Source organism: Megalobrama amblycephala, linkage group LG15 (assembly GCF_018812025.1).
Source record: "Megalobrama amblycephala isolate DHTTF-2021 linkage group LG15, ASM1881202v1, whole genome shotgun sequence".
In the NCBI taxonomy this organism is placed as follows: domain Eukaryota; kingdom Metazoa; phylum Chordata; class Actinopteri; order Cypriniformes; family Xenocyprididae; genus Megalobrama; species Megalobrama amblycephala.
The window spans coordinates 26,330,785-26,356,910 of NC_063058.1; the positions used below are offsets into that span (position 1 = coordinate 26,330,785).

A 26,126-nucleotide genomic window follows, 5' to 3' on the forward strand; every position below is an offset into this window, starting at 1 on the left:
CTTCATTAGGTACTCGTTCATCTGTAATCGTCTGCTTGTACTGAAGGTTACGACTGTACGTGTCGAAATAAAGTTCTGAAAGAGGATTGTTAGTGAGTTGAACTGTTTACATTTATCACAAACTGATCCTGAAGTGTTCACCAAACTTTAAAAAAGCCTGACGTTTAACCTGCGATGAGCTTGAGCATGATGTATGCTGAACAATAAAATCATTCATGAACACGGTGCGAGTGGATGTGCCGCAGTTATTGGACCGTCAGATTCTGCCCATGTAACGTCTTTTCAGAATGTAAAACTCTTTAATAAAGCTTTGTGAGCATTTCTAACTTACGTTAAGAGTCATGAAGAAGCAATCTGAAAATTAAATACTTTATTTTACATATCACATCATTCAGCCTTTGTGGATAAAAGCATCACTGCACAACAGGAAATGTTCAATGTTTGGCGATAAACACCATATATACTGACAAACACTGAAGCAGGAGGTCCAGAGGACTCGTTCACACACACACACACGACAATCAAGAGTCTTTGTAGTAGTTATTGAGGTTGATCCGCAACAGGAAGTCCTCCAGATGGGGTTGATAGCCTTTATCCACCAGTTTGGTCACCACTGTAGAAAACAAACACAGTTATTTCACTCAGGTTAAAAGGAACAAATATCCATTGGAAAAAATCATAAATACACTACATTAAAACTTTTCACTAGTGAGCAATATTATCATGTAAAAGTTACTGTAATGATCCTGGTGCAAGACATCCTGACTGACATTTAAGGAAAGATAAAATGCTACAAAAGTGTATGATATGAACCATATATAGAGCAATATTGCTGTTTTATTACACATCTGAATGTCCTGTTGGAACATTTGGCTTGTATGGAGCTCTGCTCAAGAACCAGCTGTATTTGTGATGACTTTGCTGGCAATAATACAGTATTTTTTTTTAGCCAGTTTAATTTTCTAAAGACTGCACCATCTGGTTAGTTTTACGGCATCTCATTGTCTCACAAACGACGCATATGACAGCAATAATAAAGAGATATTTTTGTGGGATTGGTGGTTTAATTTTCAGCAAAAAAGATGCCAATAGATTCAACACGTCTTGATTAATTGAGTGCGATGGTCTTCAGTATGGATGAGCTCAACATGATTAATCAGTCATGTCTAGCACCGCATGCCAACGTTTTTTCAAAAAGTAGATGAATTTATAACTGTCATGTACGGAAGAGGATTATGGCTAAGCAATAATAAAAAAATAAAACCATCTCGAGATTGAAGTTGTTAAATTTAGAGAAAAAAACTCAAATTTCAAGAAAAAAGTCAAAATAAAATGTTGAGAATAAACTCGTTAAATTTTGAGAATAAAGTCATTAAATTACGAGAAAAAAGTAGTGTAATTATGAGAACAAATTCATAATTTAACGAATTTGTTCTCGTAATTTAACGCCTTTTTTCTTGTAATTTAATGACTTTATTTTCAACATTTTATCGACTTTTAACGTCATTTTTCTCATAATTTAACAAATTTGTTCTCGTAATTTAACGCCTTTTTTCTCGTAATTTAATGACTTTATTCTCAACATTTTATCGACTTTTTTCTCTAAATTTAACAACAGTTTTCTCATAATTTAACAAATTTGTTCTCGTAATTTAACGCCTTTTTTCTTGTAATTTAATGACTTTATTCTCAACATTTTATCGACTTTTTTCTCGAAATTTAACAACATTTTTCTCAATTTAACAAATTTGTTCTTGTAATTTAACGCCATTTTTCTCATAATTTAACGAGTTTTTTCTTGTAATTTAATGACATTATTCTCAACATTTTATCTCGACTTTTCTCAAAATTTAACGATTTTTTTTTGTAATTTAACTAGTTTATTCAACATTTTATCTCGACTTTTTTCTCGAAATTTAACGATTTTTTTTCTCGTAATTTAACAAGTTTATTCTCGAAATTCAACAACTTTAATCTCGAGATGTTTTTTTTTTTATTATTGCTTGGCCCTAATCCTCTTCCATAGTCATGTATATTTCCTAAGTATTGCAAATTATAAATGAAGTGTTTCCACTTTTCCAGTGTTAAGTGTTATATATACAGGACAAATATCTAGCATTCATTAAAAAATAACCTGCACTTTTTTTTTTTTTTTTAAATCTACTTGATAATTGCTGTCCTGTCCAAATGCTCCTCCCATCATTCGCCTGATTAAAAAGAGCCATTTTAAGCCATTTCAGAGCAAATACATAAATACTGATCATATTGAGGAATAGTTGTTTTCAGCTCTATCTCAGGAATTGTTCTGATGACTAAAGGCACAATGAAAGCACACACTAATCTTATCGGCCCCGTCACAGACCTCTGATCTCTGCTCTACAGTGTTTACACCTGTAGCAGCAGCTCACCTTTGAACAGGAAGCGGGAGTAGTACTTGAAGGTGTTGTAGGACTGCTGCATGGCGATGAAACTGGGATGCACCGGCTCCCCCTGCTGGAGCTCCCACGGCTGCGCGATCAGCTGCCCGCGGAACTTCAGGATCAGGCTGAAGATGCTGTGGATGATGTTCATGACGGGGGCGGCTTTCTCTGTCAGCAAACCCCTGGGAAACAATTATGGATGATAAATCCCTTCTCCAGATATATCAAAGGGGTGGTTGATTATGATTTCACTTTTTTTAAAGGTGCCGAAGAACATGTTTTCAAAAGATGTAATATAAGTCTTAAGTGTCCCCTGAATGTGTCTGTGAAGTTTCAGCTCAAAATACCACATAGTTTTTTTTTTTATTAATTTTTTTAACTGCCTATCATTATAAATGCGCCGGGTACGCAGCCCCTTTAAATCTCGTGCTCCACGCCCCAGAGCTCGCGCTTGCCTTAAACAGCATAAACAAAGTTCACACAGCTAATATTACCCTCAGAATGGATCTTTACAAAGTGTTCGTCATGCAACATGTCGTAAGTATAGTATTTATTTGGATGTTTACATTTGATTCTGAATGAGTTTGATGGTGCTCCATGGCTAAAGCTAACATTACACACTGTTGGAGAGATTTATAAATAATGAAGTTGTGTTTATGAATTATACAGACTGCAAGTGTTTAAAAATGAAAATAGTGACGGCTCTTGTCTCCGTGAATACAGTAAGAAACGATGGTAACTTTAACCACATTTAACAGTACATTAGCAACATGCTAACGAAACATTTAGAAAGACAATTTACAAATATCACTAAAAATATCATGTTATCATGGATCATGTCAGTTATTATCGCTCCATCTGCCATTTTTCGCTGTTGTCCTTGATTGCTTACCTAGTCTGATGATTCAGCTGTGCACATCCAGACGTCCTGCCCTTGTCTAATGCTTGAACATGAGCTGGCATATGCAAATATTGGGGGCGTACATATTAATGATCCCGACTGTTACGTAACAGTCGGTGTTATGTTGAGATTCGCCTGTTCGTCGGAGGTCTTTTAAACAAATGAGATTTACACAAGGAGGAGGAAACAATGGAGTTTGAGACTCATTGTATGTCATTTCCATGTACTGAACTCTTGTTATTCAACTATGCTGAGGTAAATTCAATTTTTGAATCTAGGGCATCTTTAACTTTAGTTAGCGTGTAATGTTGCTGTTTGAGCATAAACAACATCTGCGAAGTTACAACGCTCAAAGTTCAATGCAAAGGGAGATATTTTCTTTTACAGAAACCAATGAGCTTTTTCCCGGGTTAGTGACATCACTAACCATAAAATTGACATAAACTCTGCCCCGGGAACACGCAACAAAGGGCGCGAGGTCATGTTGGGCTGCTTTAGAGAAGAGGAAGAGTTGTTGTAGTAGAGTGTTGTTATCATGCCGTCATTTTACGCCGGACTGCTTCACAAACGAGGATCAATTCAATACAAAAGATTAACATGACGGCACATGCTAGTGGATGAGTTGAATCAACTCCACAGCAACTACATAAATTTATCCACTAACCATTCAGAAACGTCCAGTTTCATTCTAAAAGTTGTAACTTCTTCCTGAGTCTCTCCATCAGTGTCGACTCCGGTTTGAACAATGTAAGGCTGAACACCGTTACTGACAATTCTCATTATGGCTGCGTGAGATTCTCCAGCTTTGTTGTTGTTGAGCAACCGAAGCGTGAGCTGTTACAGCTCCACCCCCTTCTGGAAAGCGGCGTGTTTTTGATAAGCTATAATAAATGATCTGTGGGGTATTTTCAGCTGAAACTTCACAGACACATTCTGGGGACACCAGAGACTAATATTACATCTTGTGAAAGGGGCGTAATAGGTCCCCTTTAAACAATGGATATGTCATGCTTGAGTGGGACACGAGTCCTCACCTGAAGATGGCTCTGTTGAGGTACTCGGCGTGCGTGCGGTGAATGGCGTCCAGGTCGTGGGCACTGCTCAGTTTGTGCGTGAACTCGCTCCAGGACACCTGAAGGATCTGGTTAGCAATATAGCCCTGGATCACCTTCACAAAGTGCTGCATCTCGTGTCTGTACAGCTGCAGCTGATGGAACTGGACGGAACGACCGGCACCTTTTACCAGTGCTGAGAGACAGGAGAAGGAAAAATTATTTTTGGGTTTTGGAACAAAAGCCTTACATACCCATTCTGACAGATTTAAATAGCAGCTGTTTTTTCAAATGAGAACCGAAGACTGAATCGGATGGAAGACGTAAGTACTTGTGTGAAGAGTTTCATACATTTACTAGGTGAACAGTGAAAGAAAGCGGGGCAGAAATCTCACCAGTTCTCTTGAGGTGAAACCAGACGTCTCGGAGGGACCACACCATGTGTTTGAGCTGCAGCAGGAAGGAGAAGAGTCTGTTGTATTTATTCAGACAGCTGTCCGTGATGACGATATTCACTGGCCAGTCCACCTACAGGACCAGAGAAGTATCATGAAAAAAAAAATGTCCAGCTCCTCAGAAACTTTAGATTACATGCAGACAGTGAGAGTCTCTGACCTTGTATCGGAGCTCGAGACAGTTCAGCGAGTCTGGAGCGTGAGGGTGGAAGATCTCAGGGAGGTATCGCAGCGCAAACGTGAAGTGAGCCGCCAGCTCGCTGTCCCCGTGAACGCTGTACTGTAACGCCTTATTCAGAATGGAGTTCAACACCAGCGGGGTCAGCAGCTCACCGGGGGTCTGACCACTGCCCAGCTGAACACACAATAATATGCATTTTGAACACGTATGTCACATGACCTCATTATACTGAATGTTTAATTCACTTTTAAATCTAATTGTGTGTAAAGGAGACCTATTATGCCCTTTTTCAAAGTCTTGATTTTGTTTTTGGGCTCTACTAGAATACATTTTCATGCTTGAATTTTCAAAAAACACATTATTTTTCACATATTTGATATTATTGCAGCACCTCTCTTCCCAGTCTGTCAGTAATGCTGTTTAGTTCTGGTCTATGAAGCCCCTCCTTCTGAAAAGCGCAGTGTGCTCTGATTGGTCGGCTGGACCAGTGTGTTGTGATTGGTCAACTGTTTTGAGCGTGTTTGGGGAATGTCACGCCCCTTATCATAACCACGTGTTTCAACACACTGAACGCAACTCAACCAGGCCTCGCCCCTTTATTTGCATATGACCTGGGCGGGAATTATTTAAATAAGGAACATTGTTTCCTAGAAACTCAAGACTACAATTAAAGCGTTTCAGGGAGTTCAGAATCAGTGTGCACCGATATAGAGAATAACTCACTGTAATTTTGCAGAGCTTTTTCATGCTCATACAGCAACATCACACACTAAAGAACACTGAAAATGTAAAAATGCATAATAGGACCCCTTTATCAAGCTCTTCACATCAGAAGATGAAACTGTGTCGAGACCTTCTCGAAGAGCTGATCGCTGAGAGAGAGGGCAAACTCTCCATCCTCCATTAACAGGAAATGCCTGAGAGTCTCAAAATGCTTCTCCACGCCCAACTCCACGAAAAAATAATCCACCACGGCCTTATTTACCATGGACACACTGAGAGAAAGAGAGAGAGTTTCAAATGTACAAATTTGGTCCTTTAGTGTACAGGGATTTGTGCATCAGGGCTCGATATTGGCTCGATTCTGAACATTTTTTTAGTTACAATGTAAAGAGGCCAAAGTACATAAGTGCCTGATTTATCAAATTTATTTATTTTTACACAACTACATGTATAAATATGAATTCAAGTTTTTAATATGCAAATTTATGTCAATTTGACAAGTGAGGTATTTATTTATAATTTTATTTTTTAAAATGATATGCTTTCACTTCCCTTAATCCCTCCCTATTTCCAGAGATAGATAGATAGACAGATAGATAGATAGATAGATAGATAGATAGATAGATAGATAGATAGATAGATAGATAGATTAGTGCTGTCAAAAGTACCGACTTCGATACCAAGTTAATACTGAAATTTTTTAAAATGTGACACTTTGAGCGCTGTTGAGTGGATTCGTAAACACTTCTGATTGGCCACTGTGTTCAAGCGCTCAACAGATATGTTTGTGATTGGCTACAATGATCAACGCATGGGAGCGTTTGTAAGCACAGACATATCTGTTGAGTGCTTGAACACAATGGCCAATTAGACGTGTTTACGAATCGCTCAACAGCGCCACATTTTTAAAATTTAAGTATCGACTTTGTATCGAAGTCAGTGCTTTTGACAACACTAATATATACACATGTGTGTGTGAGAGAGAGAAAGTGTGTATATATTAAAATTGCCATAGAAACATCTAGTCAGTGAGTAAAATAGCAGTTCAGTAACTTTTTCTGATGAATGAATATGTGATTTATGAACTGATTCCAATCAATAACTAGGCTAAATTGGATAGTTCAAATAAAGATCGTGATTGTTAATTAGAAAATCAATATTTGAACCCTGCTCTAGTTTACATACTGTGTAATCAGTGGAGTTGTAACAGAGTGTTTCATGAGAACAGGAAGTGGCATCATCTCGCTGAGCTGAACAGCAGTGGCATCGGTGGCCCGGTGCAGGGAGGGGTCGACAGGAAGGCCGTTCGGGCCCCGTGTGACCTGCAGCAGCAGCTCAGATTCTGGAGATGCAGCTAGAGCAGGAAGGACAACACAAACCTCTCTGTTTCTGATATAAAGAAAGAAAGCTCTAGTGGTTCAGGATGAAGTCAGCTGCTCCGGTACTCACTCATCAGGCCGTACGAGTCCTGGTACTGCTCGACTTGGTACTGTGAGGCCAGGCTGAGAAGATAGCGATCCTCTGGACTCTTTTTAGGGGACAATCCTAGTCCCAGAGCCCAGGCAGTCAGTCCCTCATCCAAGGAGAACAGCTCACTAGGGGGCGCTGCATTACAACATATTAAATACAAATAAGAAATCATCAACCACAGTGAATTCACTTTGTGTATGACCAACAGACATCAACAAAAATAATTAATTCTTAAAATAAGTAATCTGTACCTATGATAAAATGAGAGATATTGTGATATTTGAGTAAAATATCACTTCTAATGAAAACGGCAGTTACATTTAAGGGTGCTAAACATTTGCGCAGTTGCGTTCTCACCCTGGGTGTCTGTGTCAGCTGGTTTCTCTGTGTCTTCTGATGCTCGGTCAAATATCGTTGGAAGCCTGTCACCGTACAAACTGCCTGGCACCACCCCGCCAACCACGCAACCCATGCCCAGAGCAGAGTCTGATGTATGTGCACGGGCTCCGCTGTAAAGAGAGCTGGGCCGAATGGTCTCAATCCCACTGACCACACACCCAATACCCAAAGTAGACTGTGAGGAATGTCCGTACTCACTTCCAGGCAATGGGGAGCGCTGAGGGTCTATGCCTGATACAACACACCCTAATGTTAGCACGGAGTCGGACGCATGTCCGAAAGCGCTGCCAGGCAGAGGGGTGGATGAAGGGGCGGCGTCTGGCATCACACAACCCACTTTAAGAGTGCTGTCAGAAGAGTGACCAAACTTGCTCAAAAGTGGGCGAGAGGAGGTGACATCTGACACAAACTCACCCACCTTTATATGGGAGTCAGAGGCGTGGCCATGAATATTAGCGACAGGGATATGAGTATTTACCTCAGAAATGTGTTCACCAACCCTTATATGGGCGTCAGAGGCGTGGCCATGGATGTTAGGGGTTGGAAAAGGAGCAGTTACTTCAGAAACATGTTCGCCAACCCTTATATGGGCGTCAGAGGCGTGGCCATGGATGTTAGGGGTTGGAAAAGGAGCAGTTACTTCAGAAACATGTTCGCCAACCCTTATATGGGCGTCAGAGGCGTGGCCATGGATGTTAGGGGTTGGAAAAGGAGCAGTTACTTCAGAAACATGTTCACCAACCCTTATATGGGCATCAGAGGCGTGGCCATGGATGTTAGGGGTTGGAAGAGAAGTGGTTACCTCAGAAACATGTTCGCCAACCCTTATATGGGCATCAGAGGCGTGGCCATGGATGTTAGGGGTTGGAAAAGAAGTGGTTACATCAGAAACATGTTCACTGACCCTTATATGGGCGTCAGAGGCGTGGCCATGCATATTAGGGGTTAGAAGAGGAGTGGTCAACTCGGAAACATGATCACCAACCCTTATATGGGCGTCAGAGGCGTGGCCATGGATGTTAGGGGTTAGAAAAGGAGCTGTTACTTCAGAAATATGTTCACTAACCCTTATATGGGTGTCAGAGGCGTGGCCATGGATGTTAGGGGTTGGAAAAGGAGACGTTACTTCAGAAATTTGTTCGCCGACCCTTATATGGGCGTCAGAGGCGTGGCCATGGATGTTAGGGGTTGGAAAAGGAGCCGTTACTTCAGAAATATGTTCGCCAACCCTTATATGGGCGTCAGAGGCGTGGCCATGGATGTTAGGGGTTGGAAAAGGAGCGGTTACTTCAGAAACTTGTTCGCCAACCCTTATATGGGCGTCAGAGGCGTGGCCATGGATGTTAGGGGTTGGAAAAGGAGCGGTTACTTCAGAAACATGTTCGCCAACCCTTATATGGGCATCAGAGGCGTGGCCATGGATGTTAGGGGTTGGAAAAGGAGCGGTTACTTCAGAAACATGTTCGCCAACCCTTATATGGGCATCAGAGGCGTGGCCATGGATGTTAGGGGTTGGAAAAGCAGCAGTTACATCAGAAACATGTTCACCGACCCTTATATGGGCGTCAGAGGCGTGGCCATGCATATGAGGGGTTAGAAGAGGAGTGGTTACCTCAGAAACATGTACGCCAACCCTAATATGGGCATCAGAGGCGTGGCCATAACTTTTAGCAGAGTGGATGGGAGTGGTCAACTCGGAAACATGATCACCAACCCTTATATGGGCATTAGAGGCGTGGCCAGGGACATCAGAGGAGGGCAGGAAAGAGATCAGTGCTGGATCAGGATCACGGCTGTTATTTCTCATATGAGTATCAGACTCTGACTCATGGAAGCTTATGAGAGGAGACACAGATTGTTCTTCCTCTGGCTGAGAACAGTGAGAGGGCTGGCTGACACTCTCACAGGACTTGGCTTTCTCTGTTGGCTCCTGGGTGGCTTGCTTTGGCTCTGAACCTGTGCTGGCCGCCGAGGGCTCAATTCCTGTCTTTTCTCCAGTTGGTTGTTTTTCTGTACTCTGGCTACCGATCTGTGCCTCACATGTTACCTCTTGAGTGGTTTGTGCAGGGGTGTTTGACTCCGAGCGGATCAGGCCCTTGTTCCGCCCCGAGGCAGTGGAGTCTCCCAGCTGCACTGAGCTCTGTGAAGGGTGTCCATGAACACTAGCCTTCGGCTGACCTACTGACACCTCTGGAGTAAACTGGCCCAATAGGAAATTGGACTTGGATGCTTGTCCATATTGACTAGGCACAGGGACTGACTGTAAGACTTCTGAAACATTTTGTCCAAGACGTATGTGGGAGTTTGTTGGGTGTGGCTTCTGAGGAAACTGCAACAGGTCAGAACCAATATCGCGGAGGGCCTGGGTCAGGGCACCACTGTCAGGGATGCGTTGAGGCTTGGGGAGGAAGTCAGCAATGTTGATTTCCTCTGATATGAGAGCATGAGTTACATCATTGGCAAGAGAGTAGGGAGGAGCAGAGGATTCTGGGACAGGAGGATCTGCTGTTTGCTGTTCACTAAGATTCTGCTGTAAAATGAAAACAATTACACCAGTGTAGGCAGAATTTATGATGCTATAGATGTGTAAATGTAAAGAACATCACACAGACCTCAGCGTGTAGCTGTGCCGGCTGTTGTTTAAAGGGTGTTTCCGGATGGGGGACCTCCAGACCTAAAGGAAACTTCTCCAGAAGAGCCTGAACATAAATCAGAACACCTCAGAGATAAAGATTTCCCCCATCTATCACTTTAAAACAGTACTTTAATGGCAAATGCAAACATATACCCTTTGCTAACTGCTGGACGTATGATTACTAATGCAAGTACAACTACAAGACAGTTAAAAGTTGAAGGAACTTAGAAAGGATGGTCCATAAACTGAGAACTGCAGACTTTCACATGACACCAACAAAGGTTTGTGTTAGATTGTAGTTGCATAATTTCTAGATACAGTATAATTGCAAATTAATAAATTATTTGTATTATTTTCTTGTAAAAAAAAAATTATATTTATAAATTTGTTAGTAAAATAAGTTACTAATAACTGATAAAATTACAAAAAAATAATAATTAATAAAATAATTTATTGAAAATAGGATAAAATTACTACTACTACTACAACAACTACTACTAATAATAATATAATATAAATAACAATATTACAAATGCAAAAAATAAACATTTTTATTAAAATTATTTGTATAATTTTCTTGTAAAAAATAATGTATTGTATATTTGTAAAATATACATTTTTAGTAAAATAAGTTACTAATAGCTGATAAAATTATAAAGAATAATAATATCACTATTGCATTACTAAACGGGTACTAAAAATTCTCTATTAAAAATTTAAAAAAAGAGAAAAAGTAATTAAAAAATAAATTAAATATTTATAAATAAATTTTAGTGAAATAATTTATTAAAAATTGATAAAATTACAAATAACAATAATAACATAATAATATTAACGTAATATTAATGTTATAAATAACATTATTACAAATGCAAAAAAATAGACATTTATTTTTAGTAAAATTAATAAATTATTTGTATTATTTTCTTGTAAAAAATAAATGTATTAAATATTTGAAAATACACATTTTTAGTAAAATAAGTTACTAATAGCTGATAAAATTACAAATAATAATATCACTATTACATTACTGAACAGGTACTAAAAATTCTCTATTAAAAATGCAAAAAAGTAAATTAAATATTTATAAATATATTTTAGTAAAATAATTTATTGAAAATGGATAAAATTATAAATAACAATAATGTAAATAATGTCAATTATAATATGTCAATAATATTAACATAATATTAATGATATAAATAACATTACAAAAGCAAAATAAAATATAAACTTATTTTTAATAAAATTACAAATAATATTATTAATAATGGAGCAAAATAATAAACAGGTCCTAAAAAAAATCTAAATGACCCAAACTCAACAAAATTACAATAAAAATTGTGAAGAATGATATCAGACCTGTACGTTCTGTTGTTCTTGTTGCAGGAAGTTCACTCTGCGCTCGTCGAGTTTCATCCTCTGCACCTTCCACATGGCTCTGAGCTCTCGTCTAGCAGCAGCTTCTGATAACTGACCGTACTGAGCGATCAGATCCATCCTGAACACACACAGAAAATATATCATTTAATTCTCAATTTCCTTGATACTAAATGCCTTTGATTGAAAATTGCAAGAGTGCAAAAATGATGCATTGCAAATGAAATGACCATCAAGTTGTATTTATATATTTGTATGGGTTTATCAAGTTGCACTTATATTTGACCGTTTTGCAATAAACATAAATAATAAAAAACGTATACCTATAATAACTTGCATTTAGTCAATAGTTTTATATTTTATCATTGATTTCGGTAATTTGCAGTGCTTTATGGGATGAGTAGTTCATTCCCTCATAAAAGAGTACACAATCTTGTACCTTTGTCTTTTTTCTTAAATACTTCTTTGGACCGAATCCAATATTCTAATGATATGATTCATCTGAGAGCTGTTTTTGGTTCATGGCACATAATGCTTTACCGAATAATTTGCTCAAATGCCTGTGGAGAGAATATGAATGGGAAATAAACTTCCTGTGGGCAGTCACTGCCGCGCTCTACAGCCTCAGCCTCAATCGTTCTTTTTCCTGAGTTTTACTGTATGCCGCCCACCGTGCCCGGCGCTCCAGCTGCTCCTCGAGGGCCTGCAGCCTCTGCTCTCGGTCTCTGAGCTCCCGAGCGTAGCTGAAATCATCATCCTGCTCCTTCCGTCTTGCAGCACTACGCCACTGAAACCACATCCACACGAGTTAGAGCCGCTGAAGATGGTTTTACTGACTGGTCATTAATATGCTCCTCACCTCCTGGTCGAGCTCCAGCTGCTGTTTCATCTCTTTAAATCGCTCTCTCTTCTGGGCCTCCTCCGCCAGACGCTGCGACACCTGGCGGCCTGCAGGGGGCGAGAGTGAAAACAGCGGGACGTCAGCTGTAAACTCCATTCATCTGCCTCTGTGGGGAGGAACTCCCTCTCACTGGGCGCCCTGATAATTAATACTTGACCTCCACGAGGAGAACAACTGTCCTCCTCACGTAAAAAAACACTATTTATTATACAAATCAGTGTTATTTTTGTATCATTAGTTTTTGTTAAAGGCCAATAATGAAAATTCTGTCATCATTTATTCCCACTCAAGTTGTTCCAAACCAGTATGAATTTTGTTAATTTTGTTGATATTTGGAAGTTTGTTGGTAACCAAGCAGATCTCGCCCCCCATTGACTACCATAGTATTTTCTCCTAATATGGCAGTCAATGGGGGGGCGAGATCTGCTTGGTTACAAACAATCTTCCAAATATCTTTGGTTAATAAAGGCCTTTTGAAGCAAAGCAAAAACTAAATTCAAATAACTAGCTTCCGGCGGACGACCGTACACACATTGCGCAAATTGACTTACGCCAAATGAGTGACCCCCTGACGAGATGTATGACACAGGATGTTGGAATATCGTTATCTCAGACGTCTCTTGTGGTTCAAACAAACAGGGCTGTGCAATAACCTCAAGCTCCTCTTCCCTTATATCGAAATTTCTTTAAAAATTATCATTTTAGACTTCCAGTTCGTGAACTAGAAGTGTTTTGATTTGCTCTATCTTCTGAGCTTCTATGTTCGTCATTACGTAATGCATCGGGTCAGAGGTTACTCTTCTACCACAAATCAATGCGTACGAATGTCTGCCGGAAGCTAGGGCCAGTTGTTCACAAAGTTTAATCTAGATCAGAATTATCTGGATTTGGAAATCCCATGTTTTGCTATCCATGATCAGGTAATCCATCTTACTTTTGTGCTGGGTTTTTTTTTTTAAAGCAAAATTGGATTGGAACACCCTGATCCAGATCTCCAGATCGCTTTTTCATATTACCAAATCTAGATTACTAGTGCTCTATGGAGACCCTAAAGGGACATGGTGATAGAAAGAACGTGAGCTAGGAAAAACCCCCAAAACATTTCAATGCTTTTGAAGTTCCACGTAGCGTTCACCTGAGAAACTTTGCGTTTGCTCACAAAGAACTTCTGACTGGTTCCTCTCTTATGATTGTGCCAATGTAGTTTACAAACAGTACACTTGAACTAAAGGTGCCCTAGAACTTTTTTTAAAAAATGTAATATAAGTCTAAGGTGTCCCCTGAACGTGTCTGTGAAGTTTCAGCTCAAAATACCCCCCTAGATTTTTTTTTTAATTCATTTTTTTTAACTGCCTATTTTGGGGCATCATTAGAAATGAGCCGATTCAGGGTGTGTGGCCCTTTAAATCTGGTGCTCCCCATCCACAGAGCTCACGCTTGCCTTAAACAACATAAAAAAAGTTCAAACAGCTAATATAACCCTCAAAATGGATCTTTACAAAGTGTTCGTCATGCAGCATGTCTAATCGTGTAAGTACAGAGTTTATTTGGATGTTTACATTTGATTCTGAATGAGTTTGATAGTGCTCCGTGGCTAACGGCTAATGCTACACTGTTGGAGAGATTTATAAAGAATGAAGTTGTGTTTATGAATTATACAGACTGCAAGTGTTTAAAAATGAAAATAGCGACGGCTCTCTTGTCTCCGTGAATACAGTAAGAAACAATGGTAACTTTAACCACATTTAACAGTACATTAGCAACATGCTAACGAAACATTTAGAAAGACAATTTACAAATATCACTACAAATATCATGTAATCATGGATCATGTCAGTTATTATTGCTCCATATGCCATTTTTCGCTATTGTCCTTGCTTGCTTACCTAGTCTGATGATTCAGCTGTGCACAGATCCAGACGTTCTGCCCTTGTCTAATGCCTTTCATAATGTTGGGAACATGGGCTGGCATATGCAAATATTGGGGGCGTACACCCCGACTGTTACGTAACAGTCTGTGTTATGTTGAGATTCGCCTGTTCTTCAGAGGTCTTTTAAAAAAAATGAGATTTACACAAGAAGGAGGAAACAATGGAGTTTGAGACTCACTGTATGTCATTTCCATGTACTGAACTCTTGTTATTTAACTATGCCAAGATAAATTAAATTTTTGAATCTAGGGCACCTTTAAATATAATATTTTTGTTTGATATTTACAGCTCTTTGGGGATTATTTTATGGCACAAAAATCTCTTTTTTTACTTTAGGTTATCGAAAGGCTAAATATGCAGCCTAATGTCTACTAATTTATTACTTCAACAGTTAAACTAATTCAAGAGCAAAATAAAAAATGTGTGTGTATGTATATTACATGATAAAAATGTTGTATTTTTTGACCAGTTTTAAAGTTACATTTTATTAGATTTCTGTTCCTGAAATCCACCCTTCTGATGGGATCAGTATAATACAGATTTTTTGGATCAAAAGTATCCAAATCTTACTAAAACGTTTTGAACAACACAAACTGATGATTTTATCCAGATCAAAACCAAGATCGGATTTTGTGATCTAATCTGATTTCAGAATCCTTTTTTCCTTTTGAACAACCCATTTTCAAGACTTAATCCAATCCGATAGCTGAAATCTGACAAGATTACTTTTGGACAAGTGGCCTCTAGGTATTATATTTAATAAAGTTTCAAATATGGATATTTTTCTCACAAAAATCCATCGCTTCAGAATGCCTTTATTAACCCCCTGGAGCTGTATGGATTTTTTTTTTTATAATGGATGGATGAATTTTTTGGCTTCAAAATCAAAACTACCATTTTAAAGCTTGTAAGAGCAAGTATATTTTTAAATATATCTCCGATTGTGTTTGTCTGAAAGAGAATAGTCATATACACCTAGGATGGCTTGAGGGGGAGTAAATCATGGGATAACTTTTATTTTTGGGTGAAATAACCCTTTAAACTAAACAAAAAGCTTTTGGTCAGGATAAGCAGAAACCGGTTCTCTCCCAAATGGCTCACTCAACATGAACTTCCTGGCCCTTAGGGCGTCCCATTTCTCAATTTATAATTCAGAAGGCTGCTATTTGGGACAGGGCCTATGATGAAAGTCAAGTCTGGCTACGCAAGACTAATTTTACCCAGACAGAAGCCGCTAACAGCATCAGGTGCATGTGTGTGCGTGCTTGGGTTTTGAGGGGACAGATTTCTGACCTCTGATTCTCTCCAGGGTCTTGGCTGCTGTCTCTCTGACCTGGTTAATGAGCTCCTGTCGGGCCTGTTCAGTCCGCGTGGCCTGACGAAAAATAAGTTATAGAGAGAGGGGAAAATAAAGGAAGACGGACTTCAGCGCAAAACAATGAAGCAGATTTTAGCCCAGGTCACATTGTCCTGGTAAAACTGGGTTAATGGACCAGATTTTAAAATCTCATCTGTTGCCATGACAACGGTGTCTCTAAATTTAGTGAGCATACTGCAGACATATAAACACTTAACCTGGATGAGCTATTCTGAAAAGCTCATAATTACTTTACTATATAGCAACATCACCAAAAATATCTCCACAAATCAGCATCATGACAGGTGCAGTACCTGCTCCTCCCTGCTGATGGCGCTGTGCCTAGCGATCGTCTCCATTCGCCCTCGGTACACGGCGCAGTCTCTCTCAATCTCCTCAACTTCCTGCAGGGAAAACGTCACAGCGATCCTGGGCACCGGTACATCCGACCAGAAGATATAGTGCTGTTTAACGGACAGATGAAGTTAGATCGGAATTTCCGAAGTTCCTTTCGAGTAAAAATGTATTTTTATTCAGTAAGGATGCATTAAATTGATCAGACGTGACAGTAAAGACTTTTATAATGTTACAAAAGATGTATATTTCAAATAAATGCTGTTCTTTTGAACTTTCTCTTCATCAAAGAATCCTGAAATATCAATTTCCACAAAAAAAAAAAATATATATATATATATATGAAGCAGCTGTTTCCAACATTGATAATAATAATAATAATTGTTTTTTTGAGCAGCAAATCAGCATATTAGAATGATTTCTGGAGGATCATGTGACACTGAAGACTGGAGTAATGATGCTGAAAATACAACTTTGCATCACAGAAATAAATTACACTAACATATATTAAAATAGAAAACAGCTGTTTTAAATTGTAATAATATTAATAATAATAATTCACAATATTACTATTTTTACTGTATTTTAGATCAAATAAATACATTAGAAAATCTTCCCGACGCCAAACTTTTGAACAGTAGTGTACATAAAGCATTATGAAGTGAAGTGGGACACCTGTGGGCAGCAGATTTTCAAAAGATTGATCGTTTTCCCGCAGACGTAAACGTCGTTGGCGATGTGTTTGAGGAAGACCGGCACACAGTCCTCTGCATCCCGCGAAATGAGAGTGTATCCCTGCGTCCAAAAGTTCTTATCTGAGGGAACAGAGATTCATTCATTTTTTGACATATTGATTTTAAGACTGTTATCACTGATGTAACTGCACACCATCAGGGTTTTAAATTTAATCTAATAATGCAGCAGAAAATGAATGGATTTATTAAAGCGTGAGATTGAGAAACTCACCTCTGTAGGTCAGATAATCCTCATTGACCTCAATCATAAACTCTTTATAAACGTCACGGAAGACGCCACTGTACACCCAGTCTGAAACAAACCTGAACACCCACACAGACATTTAGTTAAAAAGGTACACTATGTAACTATTTTGTTCAAAATTAAATTAATTATTAGTCAATCATCATCATCATTAATCCTTCTTCCAAAACATGTTTTTGTCTTACCCTGATTCACTATGGTAAGTCTGTTTAACAGACAGGGCTTAGACTAAGTCAGGATTAGGCCTTAGGGCATTTAAAGGGATAGTTCACCCCAGAATGAAAATCATCCCACGGTTTACTCAGCCTCAAGCCATCCTAGGTGTATATGTTCTTTCAGACGAACACAATCGGAGATAAATTCAAAAATATCCTCATCATTTAATATAGTTAATAAAGTTTTAAATATGGATATTTTTCTTACAAAAACCCATCACTTTACTTCAGAAGGCCTTTATTAACCCCCTGGAGCTGTATGGATTATATTTATGATGGATCATGGATGGATGCATTTTTTTGGCTTCAAAATCTGGTCCCCTCTTTACTACCATTATAAAGCTTGGAAGAGCCAGGATATTTAAAAAATACATCTCCGATTGTATTAGTCTGAAAGAAGATAGTCATATGTGACCTGATCCAGCAAAATGAGTCACAGTGACCCAAATTTCAAAATTGAGATTTTGGTATCAATGGAAAGATGAGACAATACGCTTTAAAATGATATCCTAGTCAAAGTCATACCTTGAATGGTTTTAAAGATATACCCATTTGAATTATGGTTGACTGCCCTCTTTTTCCAACTGAAAACCTGAGAAAATCGCTTTTAAAGTTTTTTGCCCTTTTTTTTGTTGATATCTTTCAAAATCCATTGCATTTAAAGGGATAAACTATTTATTTTACAGCTTAATTTGACCAAAGACATTTTTATATATATATATAAATGCTATTAAACCAGGCTGAAGCTCAAATTATTTTAAAGTATTTATTTGAATTATTTTATAAGGCACTTTTACAAAGATTTACTAAAATCAGAAAGATTGAACAGAGGTGCTACATTTTTGCTTGAGAGAGAGGGTGTGTGTGTGCGTGCGCGTGAGTGAGTGAGTGAGTTAGAGAGAGAGAGTGAGAGAGAGAGAGAGAGAGAGAGAGAGAGTTTTTCCACAATATCGGCCCATATCTTAAAATAGAACGTTGCGACTTCCGACTCATTTCGCGGGTCACATATACACTTCGAATGGCTTGATGGCGAGTAAATCCAAATCTTAGAAATGCCTCTTGGGCATCCAAGTGCAGCTCCTATCTCTTTGAATGGGGAAACATCAAATTCGCCAAGCTTTCGATTAAATTTCATATTTGAAATCACCAATGAAATCTGACAACATCTGTCACATACATTTTGTTTCTAAATGCTTGAATCATGACAAAAAAACTGTATTTTTCAGGCTGGATCAACCTAATGCGCATCCTAAGTGCACGTCTGACTGTTTCTATAGGAACCGGAGCTTTTAACGGCCGCTGCAGTGACACGATGACTTTTACCTGATTGGCTCTTATTTAGAAGGCGGGACTTATTCCACCATATTGCGCATTGCACTTTCTCCCATTCAAAACAACGTGAGTGATGCGTCTTATTTTATTCTATAGTCTTTGGTAAATCATGGGATAATTTTCATTTTTGAATGAGTCAGTGTTCTGACATTGAACCTGGAAGTGCTGAACGTAAACAACGTAGGAGAATGACAGGGATGAGACGAATTCATTAAATAAAGTTGTTACTATTGTTTTGATTTTTGCGCACAAAAGTACTCTTGTCGCTTCATAAAATTAAGGTCGACCACGTTGACTATTTTAATGATGTCTTTAGTACCTTTCTGGACCTTGAAAGTGGTAATTAAATTGCTGTATATGGACGAGTCAGAGAGCTCTCGGATTTCATCAAAGATATCTTAATTTGTGTTACGAAGATGAACGAAGGTCTTACAGGTTTGGAAGGACACGAGGGGTTATTTTTTTTAGTTATGAGAAAGAAACGTATTCATCCGCACATCCGAAGCACAACCAAAATAATGTTCTTCCTCAAAAAAGCATGCAGTTTTGTTTTTTAAACACTAGAGGGCCAAAAGTTACATAGTGTACCTTTAACTATTTAAATAAAAACATACCAGAGACAACTACTTTTTTTCTTACAAACCATGTTTTTATATAAAACCACAATATAGACTAACCCTATGCATTTTACTACAAACTATACAACTATATATAAAAAGTTTTTTTTTCTGCATTAAACATTTAGATTTGCATTTATGCATTTTGCAAGTAACTTTATCCAAAATGACTTGCATTGCATTCAAAGTATAGCTTTTCAAATCATGCATTCCCTGGAAATCAAACTCATGACCTTGGAGTTGTTAGCACCATGCTCTACTGTTTGAGCAACAGCACATAATTATGTAGTACATAAATATGATTTCTGTGCTTCGGCAAAGGGCAAGATTATGGGTCAAGTTATGGGTTTTTTGTTGTTTTTGGAGCTTGACAGACATGGCCTTTATGTGGTTGTATGGGAAAGAGCAGCATGAGATCTCTACGTTCATGTTGCACAAGAAAAATAACAGCAGAGAACCTCTATTGTGCATTTAATGGCAGCCAGACGCTACAGAAACCATTTCACAGTATCAGTCACTTGGAAAAATATAGTGTGTCAAAAACCACTCTGCTCTTAAGTGACCTTCTCGAGTTGAATAATAGATAAATAAGTAAAGAGCGATAGAGGAGATGAGTTTCTCACCTCGTGTACGGCTCACAGCTGCTCTTCAGCAGCGACAGCAGCACCGGATGATTCTCATTACTGCAGTTACTCTGAGCTTCATTATACAGACACGACAGCAGTTTTACACCCTAAACACAGACATCACACTGCCAATTACACACACAGCACCGCAGACCTGCAACACCCACCTGTCTACAACACTTCCGAGCTGAAAACAACTTGACCTCAAAGCTACCGTGTCTGACGGAAGTATGTGAAGTGTGTGTTTCTTACCATGGGGAATGTTGCTCGTCCCACACCGGCGATTCCATCCACACAACACAGTTCTGACAGATACCTGATAAACATGAGTAACATCTGCTGAAACTGATTTGACTTTTTTTTTTGTGTGTGACAGGAGGGAAGATTTACCTGAGCTGACGTCCCAGTTTGCGGAAATGACAAGCGATAATGAGTAGACTCAGAGAGGCCGGTGTGCTCAGCACACACGCTCTGTAGTAATGCAGGTAACGCCGCAGCCCACCGGTGAAGGCCTGAGACACACACACAATCTGTCTCACACGCTGTTATGGGGGAAAAAAACTAAAGACCTGTAAGAAATGACAGCGTGCGTCACCTGGAAGACGAGTCCCTTCTGACTCCCGCTGCTCAGGGCGAAGCGGCTGAGACGCAGATAGTGTGTGCCGTACTGTGCCAGCTCACACAGCAGCCGAGACACACTCTCAGGCGATGTCCCGGACACACATATATCCGGACGAACATCAAACTGCACACTAGCCTTGAGTGGAGAATGAAGCATAAGAGGAAGTCAGGAGAAATGCATTGTTAATAAAATGAGATATGTTTTTTAAAATGTACAATACATACAAAAGCATACTGAATTCAGCTACCTCGTTGAGAGGAAACGTGGCGGAGGAGACCCCGATCAGCACGTTGAGCACGTCTTTGACCAGCTGACTCTGGCAGTCCAGCGGCAGTGGCAGGAGCGGTGATGGTGTCTGTGTGGACAGAATGTTCCTCATTTCTCCTTCCCACAGCCGGTACAGCTGATCAAACGCCTCTCTGCCGGCCTCTGTCAGGTACGGGGGTTCCTTCTGACCCGGTGGACTGAAGGAGAGAAAGAAAAACGATGACAAATGTGAACAAACTACTTCTTTTAAACTAGTCGGCAGGGGTGTACTGCAATGCATTGATTGTGGTATTCATTAAAGGGAGAGTTCTCCCAAAAATGAAAATTATCCCATGATTTACTCACCCTCAAGCCATCCTAGGTGTATATGACTACCTTCCTTCAGATGAACACAATCAGAGATATTTTTAAAAATATCCTGGCTTTTCCAAGCTTTATAATGGTAGTGAAGGGGGGCCAAATTTTGAAGCCCTCCCAAAAAAGTGCATCCATCCATCATAAAAGTAATCCATACGGATCCAGGGGGTTAATAAAAGTTTTTATAAGAAAAATATCCATATTTAAAACTTTATTAACTATAATAACTAGCTGTACACATCGATTTGCAGAGGAAGAGTAACCTCTGACCTGACGAATTACATAATGATGAACACGGAAGTGCAGAGGACAGAGCAAAACAAAACACCGGTCACAAATTAGAAGTCTAAAACGATAATTTTAAAGGAGAAATGTCAGAGGATTTCGATATAAGAGAAAAGGAGCTTGAGTTTGTTGCCCAGCCCTATTTGGAACTAAATTTGCTTCACTACATTCACCGGTCTGGCAGTTTTACCAGCTGTCTGAAATGGACAATAAATTTTCAACATCTTTGCAGAAAATGGAGACATTGCAATGACAGCAACCCTACAGCAATGACCACAAGAAACTAGGATTGTGATATTGCATCTTTCCTTCACAGCGGTGTACTTTCGCTCCTCCCTAAAAGCCCAAACTTAACATCCAAATCATCTAGATCAGTGATTGATGTAAAATATAGTACAGCAGTTAGCTGTTAAATACAAACAGTTAAATACACAGAAATATGTCAAAATACACAGCTTGGTAAGTATTCGCTTAAACACCATCAGATTTGTCTTAAAGGGATAGTTCGCACAAAAATGATTAGGGCTGCATGATTATGACAAAAATCATAATTGTCAATTATTCCCTGGAAATTGTAATTGTGATTATTAATTATATTAAATTATTAAATTATTAACTGAATAGCTTTATACTATTATTTGTAGCAACTGCATGCCATATTTTTGTATATATATATATATATATATATATATATATATATATATAAAGAGTTTGGTTCCAAAACGCAATAACTCCATTTTGATTATTTTGAGTAAAAAGGTGTTTTCTTTACCAAAAAATTGGCAAGATGAAAACCCCTATTTTCTGTTTTAAACTTTCACATAGCATCTTTTGGATATAAAAACATAAAAAAATTCAAATCTACATTTTGATTTTAAAAAGTTTATTATAAAAACGTATTATTTTTTCCCCAAAATGCAATAAATCCATGACACTTTTTTTTTCAAAATGCAATTAATCCATCAATATAAAAGTTATTTTTCAAATTGAAAATACACAACAAAGTAAGTTGATTCACATGTATAACAGAGTCTAAACTTTGCCAATATTTATCTTATATTCAGCCAATTTACTAAAAATACATTCAGCCGTCGCTCCAATGGTCATCTTGTTAATGTTATGAATTATTTGTCATTACCGATTAAAGAGTATCTGGCACCACCGCACGGTTAAATAAACACATTTGCCGAGTACATTGGTATTAAAAACGGCTTTTAAAAAAGCCTTTAATGTTTACAGTGTGTGGAATGGTGCGCTGTGATTGGTGGAGAGCGGATATATCGCGTTCTGCAGAAAAAGGAGACTGGCGTTTGTCGCGTTTTGGGAAGAAATGGAGAAAACATGACAGAATAACACGACGGATATCGCATTTTGCGCAAAATTAATAAATGACTTTTCAATACCGACCAGATACAATACTGATTTTGGTGGAAACTCAATTTTTTGAAAATGGCGTTTATCGCGTTTTGGACTCTTCGTATATATATATATATATATATATATATATATATATATAAAACAATCATAACAATGTTTTATTGTTTTTCTTTAGCATTAAACCTCAAATGTCAACTATATATTGGTTTGGTTTCTTCTTTAAATAATAATAAAAAAAAGTCAACATATGCATGGTATAATAATAGTGGCTTTTGCCACCAGTGTGGATCCCCGAGAACTAATGTTCCCCTAGGGCCTGAAGTGACGTAAACCGCGCTTGTTGTTGTTACTTTTATTTTGAAGGCGCTGAGAACAGTTCAGACAGAGCCTGAGCACACATTGCTCACATTCTCCGTCTTCATTAGTTTACGATCTGTTTAACAGTCCTGTCTAATATGTTATTAGATAGAACTGTTATACAAAGAAAGTAGACAGTATATGAAAAAAGTATTAGCTTTTGCCGTGTGGTTCACGCCCAATGTCGCTAGCTGAGCAGAAATACATAATCATGTTTCTCTTGGTCTGCTCAAATTCATCCTGGATTTTCTCCTTCGCATGAGGTTCAGAGGTCCACCTACCACTGTTCTTCATGTTTGTAGAGTTAGTTCGTGGAGTAAATATATAGGCTGTGTACACAGCTTTTTAAAAGTGGCAGGTGCTGGAATTTCATGTGTGTTCGACCCATCTTCTTTCAGACGAACACAATCAGAGATATGCAGCCTGTACATATCTGATCACATCTCAAAAAATGTGTTTTGGGGTTTCATGACCCTTTAAACGTCATCACGTCGAACAGGTAAACTCGGTCCACTTTTACAGCTTCATTATTCTTATAAACTATTCTAACTAAAACTTCCTGGGAAAATATTTGAAAATACTGAAAGAGTTCTCAGAAGCTTAGTGATGGTGACCGTGGTGTAGTTCGTTTATAGCCTACCCTTAGCTTTTTACCTCTGGCGACTTCATTCAGACTTCAAAATTCATAAAAGTTCTGTTTATCTTGATGGACAAAACGTGGAAGTATCATAAACTTTTGTTGATCACACAGATTGTTTTTGTGGGAAAATTCTATTGCGTTTTTGTCGAGGGAACCAGTAGTTGCTTCCCAAGTGCATAGTGTATAGTGCGCATTATGTAGTGCGTAAATTGTATAAGGTTATTTTGTCAATTAACAACGGAGTCTGATACCTTCTCCTCCTTCGCTACGTAATTAAAGCTGCGACAGTTGAGTGCATGAAGTGTCCAACATTCCACACTTCATTTTTTCCGTTAATTTAGTGCATCATCCGGGTATTTAAAGTGTACTTTTTCTTTTTGGAATTTTCAGTGTGAACGCACTACTTGCACTATTTATAAACGTCATAGAATAGTACACAGTACACAAATTGGGACGCACCTAGTGTGATGCTAACTGCCAATTAGCCTTCAAAGTTCACCACAGACCTTATTTCAGCCATTTAACCAAAAACCCAATTAAAAAACCCATTGACTCTGGGATGATGGATCCGGAAGTGCTAATATGCAAACCTGTTTCCACGTTTTGCACCACTCTATTCAATTGTTGTAGTGCAGATTTGAAAAGAATCATAATGGAATCAAACCACTGTCAGTCAGAGCAGATGTTTACAGCTCGACTCTCTCTCTCACCAGCCAATGTTCTCCCAACAGCGCCGTCTGCCAGGCACGAACGTCCGAAGGGCCTCCCATACGTCGAACTCAGGGCTGGGACTCGGCTCGGATTGGGAATCTGGAGTCAGATTAGAGGAAGACTGGAAGCCTTCGTCATCAGACTGATCCAAACCTGCAGGAACCTGCAGAAACAACAACATATAAGACACCAGGGAGGACAAGACTAAAATATATAATAAAGAAGAATGGATAGTATCTTCACCCGTATGCTGAGTCCAGTAATGTCTGCGTTACTGGGAACGGGCGGCAGGTCCAGTCGGATGTCCATATCTGCGGTTCTGGAGTGCTGGAGGGCACCAAACAGTGACAGTCGGGTCTCTCTCTCAAACTTCTCCTCGACATCCGGCCTGCGCCCCAGGCCGAGCAGCCCGGTGCCCGGCGGAGCGTCCATGATGCTCACGGTCCTGCAGATGCCCCCGAACACGCCCCACTCCTCCCCACAGATCAAAGACCACGCCCTCTCCTCCAACCGCTGCATGTCCTGGCTCAGGTACCCGCCCAACGGGGGTCTGCGCTGCACGGGACGCTCCCGCCGCATGTAGTCGCGACTGAAAGACAGAGGAGGCGGAGCCACGGATCCGGCCAGCTGCACCAGGAGTTCCAGGACGGAATCCAGTTCAGACAGTCCCGCCCCGTTCCGTAGCTGACCCAGGAGCTCCTCCAACCTCTCCGCCTCCTCATCGCGACCGGACACGCGCAGGTCAAAGGAGATCATCAGTATTTTATTATGGGCAGGTGTGTTCGCCAGGGCGTTCGGTGGCGGTTTGGGCAACCCATCCTGGAAGAGACCCGCAAGCAGCGCCCCGTACGCACGCTTGCGCAGGGTCCGACGCGCTGACTCCCGCGAAGCTGAGCCCAGAGCGCGACGTTTCCATGACAACCCGGAGATGCTGCAGTCGCAGAGCGCGCCCAGCAGCCCCGTGATGCTGTTGCCGTGGCAACCGGACATCTCAGCGAGAGCGCGCGATCATGACGCAGCGAGACCTGCACAAAACAAACTACATTTATGGAATTGATACAAAAATATATACAGTTCTTAAAATATATGATCATGTCTTTAATTATGCTTTTATTTCTTTTGTTTTAAATGGTAAAGTGTCTTAATACTTGCTTATTATTGTTATCATCTTTTGTAATATTAGTCATACCTTTCTGATTCAAAGAATGAAGCATACATGATCCAAACCCAAAAGCCACATCAAACTAGTATAATATGTTCTTTCATATGAACAATTAAGGTTTATTAGACTCACAGCTAGCAGATAAACACATTGTATGCGACGTATTTCATACCGAAGGCAGTAAACAAACGCCAGCACGCTCATATATACGTGTCTGAGATCATTTACTCACGTTGGAACGAGAGTTTAAGCTGTCCGAGGTGCAAATGTTTATTCCGCATTAGTGAATTAATATTATTGGTAATAAAAAAGAAGCATTTGATGAGCATAAGCACACGAGCTAGATTTCCTTAACCGCCGCGCTACACACAGAAGTCCCGCCTTCTCTCCACTCTCATTG

The 26,126-nt window shown here is 39.3% G+C and overlaps 1 protein-coding gene across 5 annotated transcripts; it reads right to left on the reverse strand.

The window, feature by feature from the left end:
• Positions 1-355: 355 nt before the first annotated feature.
• On the reverse strand, positions 356-26,126 carry tubgcp6 (tubulin, gamma complex associated protein 6). Of its 5 annotated transcripts, none has more exons than XM_048159513.1 (25): positions 25,859-26,125; positions 24,808-25,589; positions 24,564-24,727; positions 20,818-21,034; positions 20,544-20,705; positions 20,339-20,460; positions 20,201-20,264; positions 19,946-20,055; positions 17,126-17,217; positions 16,835-16,974; positions 16,120-16,269; positions 15,742-15,823; positions 12,476-12,564; positions 12,288-12,403; positions 11,599-11,737; positions 10,214-10,300; positions 7,560-10,131; positions 7,182-7,337; positions 6,918-7,086; positions 5,863-6,004; positions 4,989-5,183; positions 4,769-4,901; positions 4,356-4,569; positions 2,409-2,602; positions 356-613 (listed from the first exon to the last, which is right to left on the reverse strand). In XM_048159513.1, exons 2-25 carry the CDS (start codon positions 25,552-25,554, stop codon positions 522-524), a joined length of 6,348 nt encoding a protein of 2,115 aa, XP_048015470.1. In that variant the 5' UTR covers positions 25,555-25,589; positions 25,859-26,125; the 3' UTR covers positions 356-521. The 5 variants fall into 5 exon arrangements, with proteins under 5 accessions (XP_048015470.1, XP_048015471.1, XP_048015468.1 ...); XM_048159514.1 differs by having other exon boundaries at positions 7,560-10,128; positions 25,754-26,125; XM_048159511.1 differs by having other exon boundaries at positions 25,754-26,125.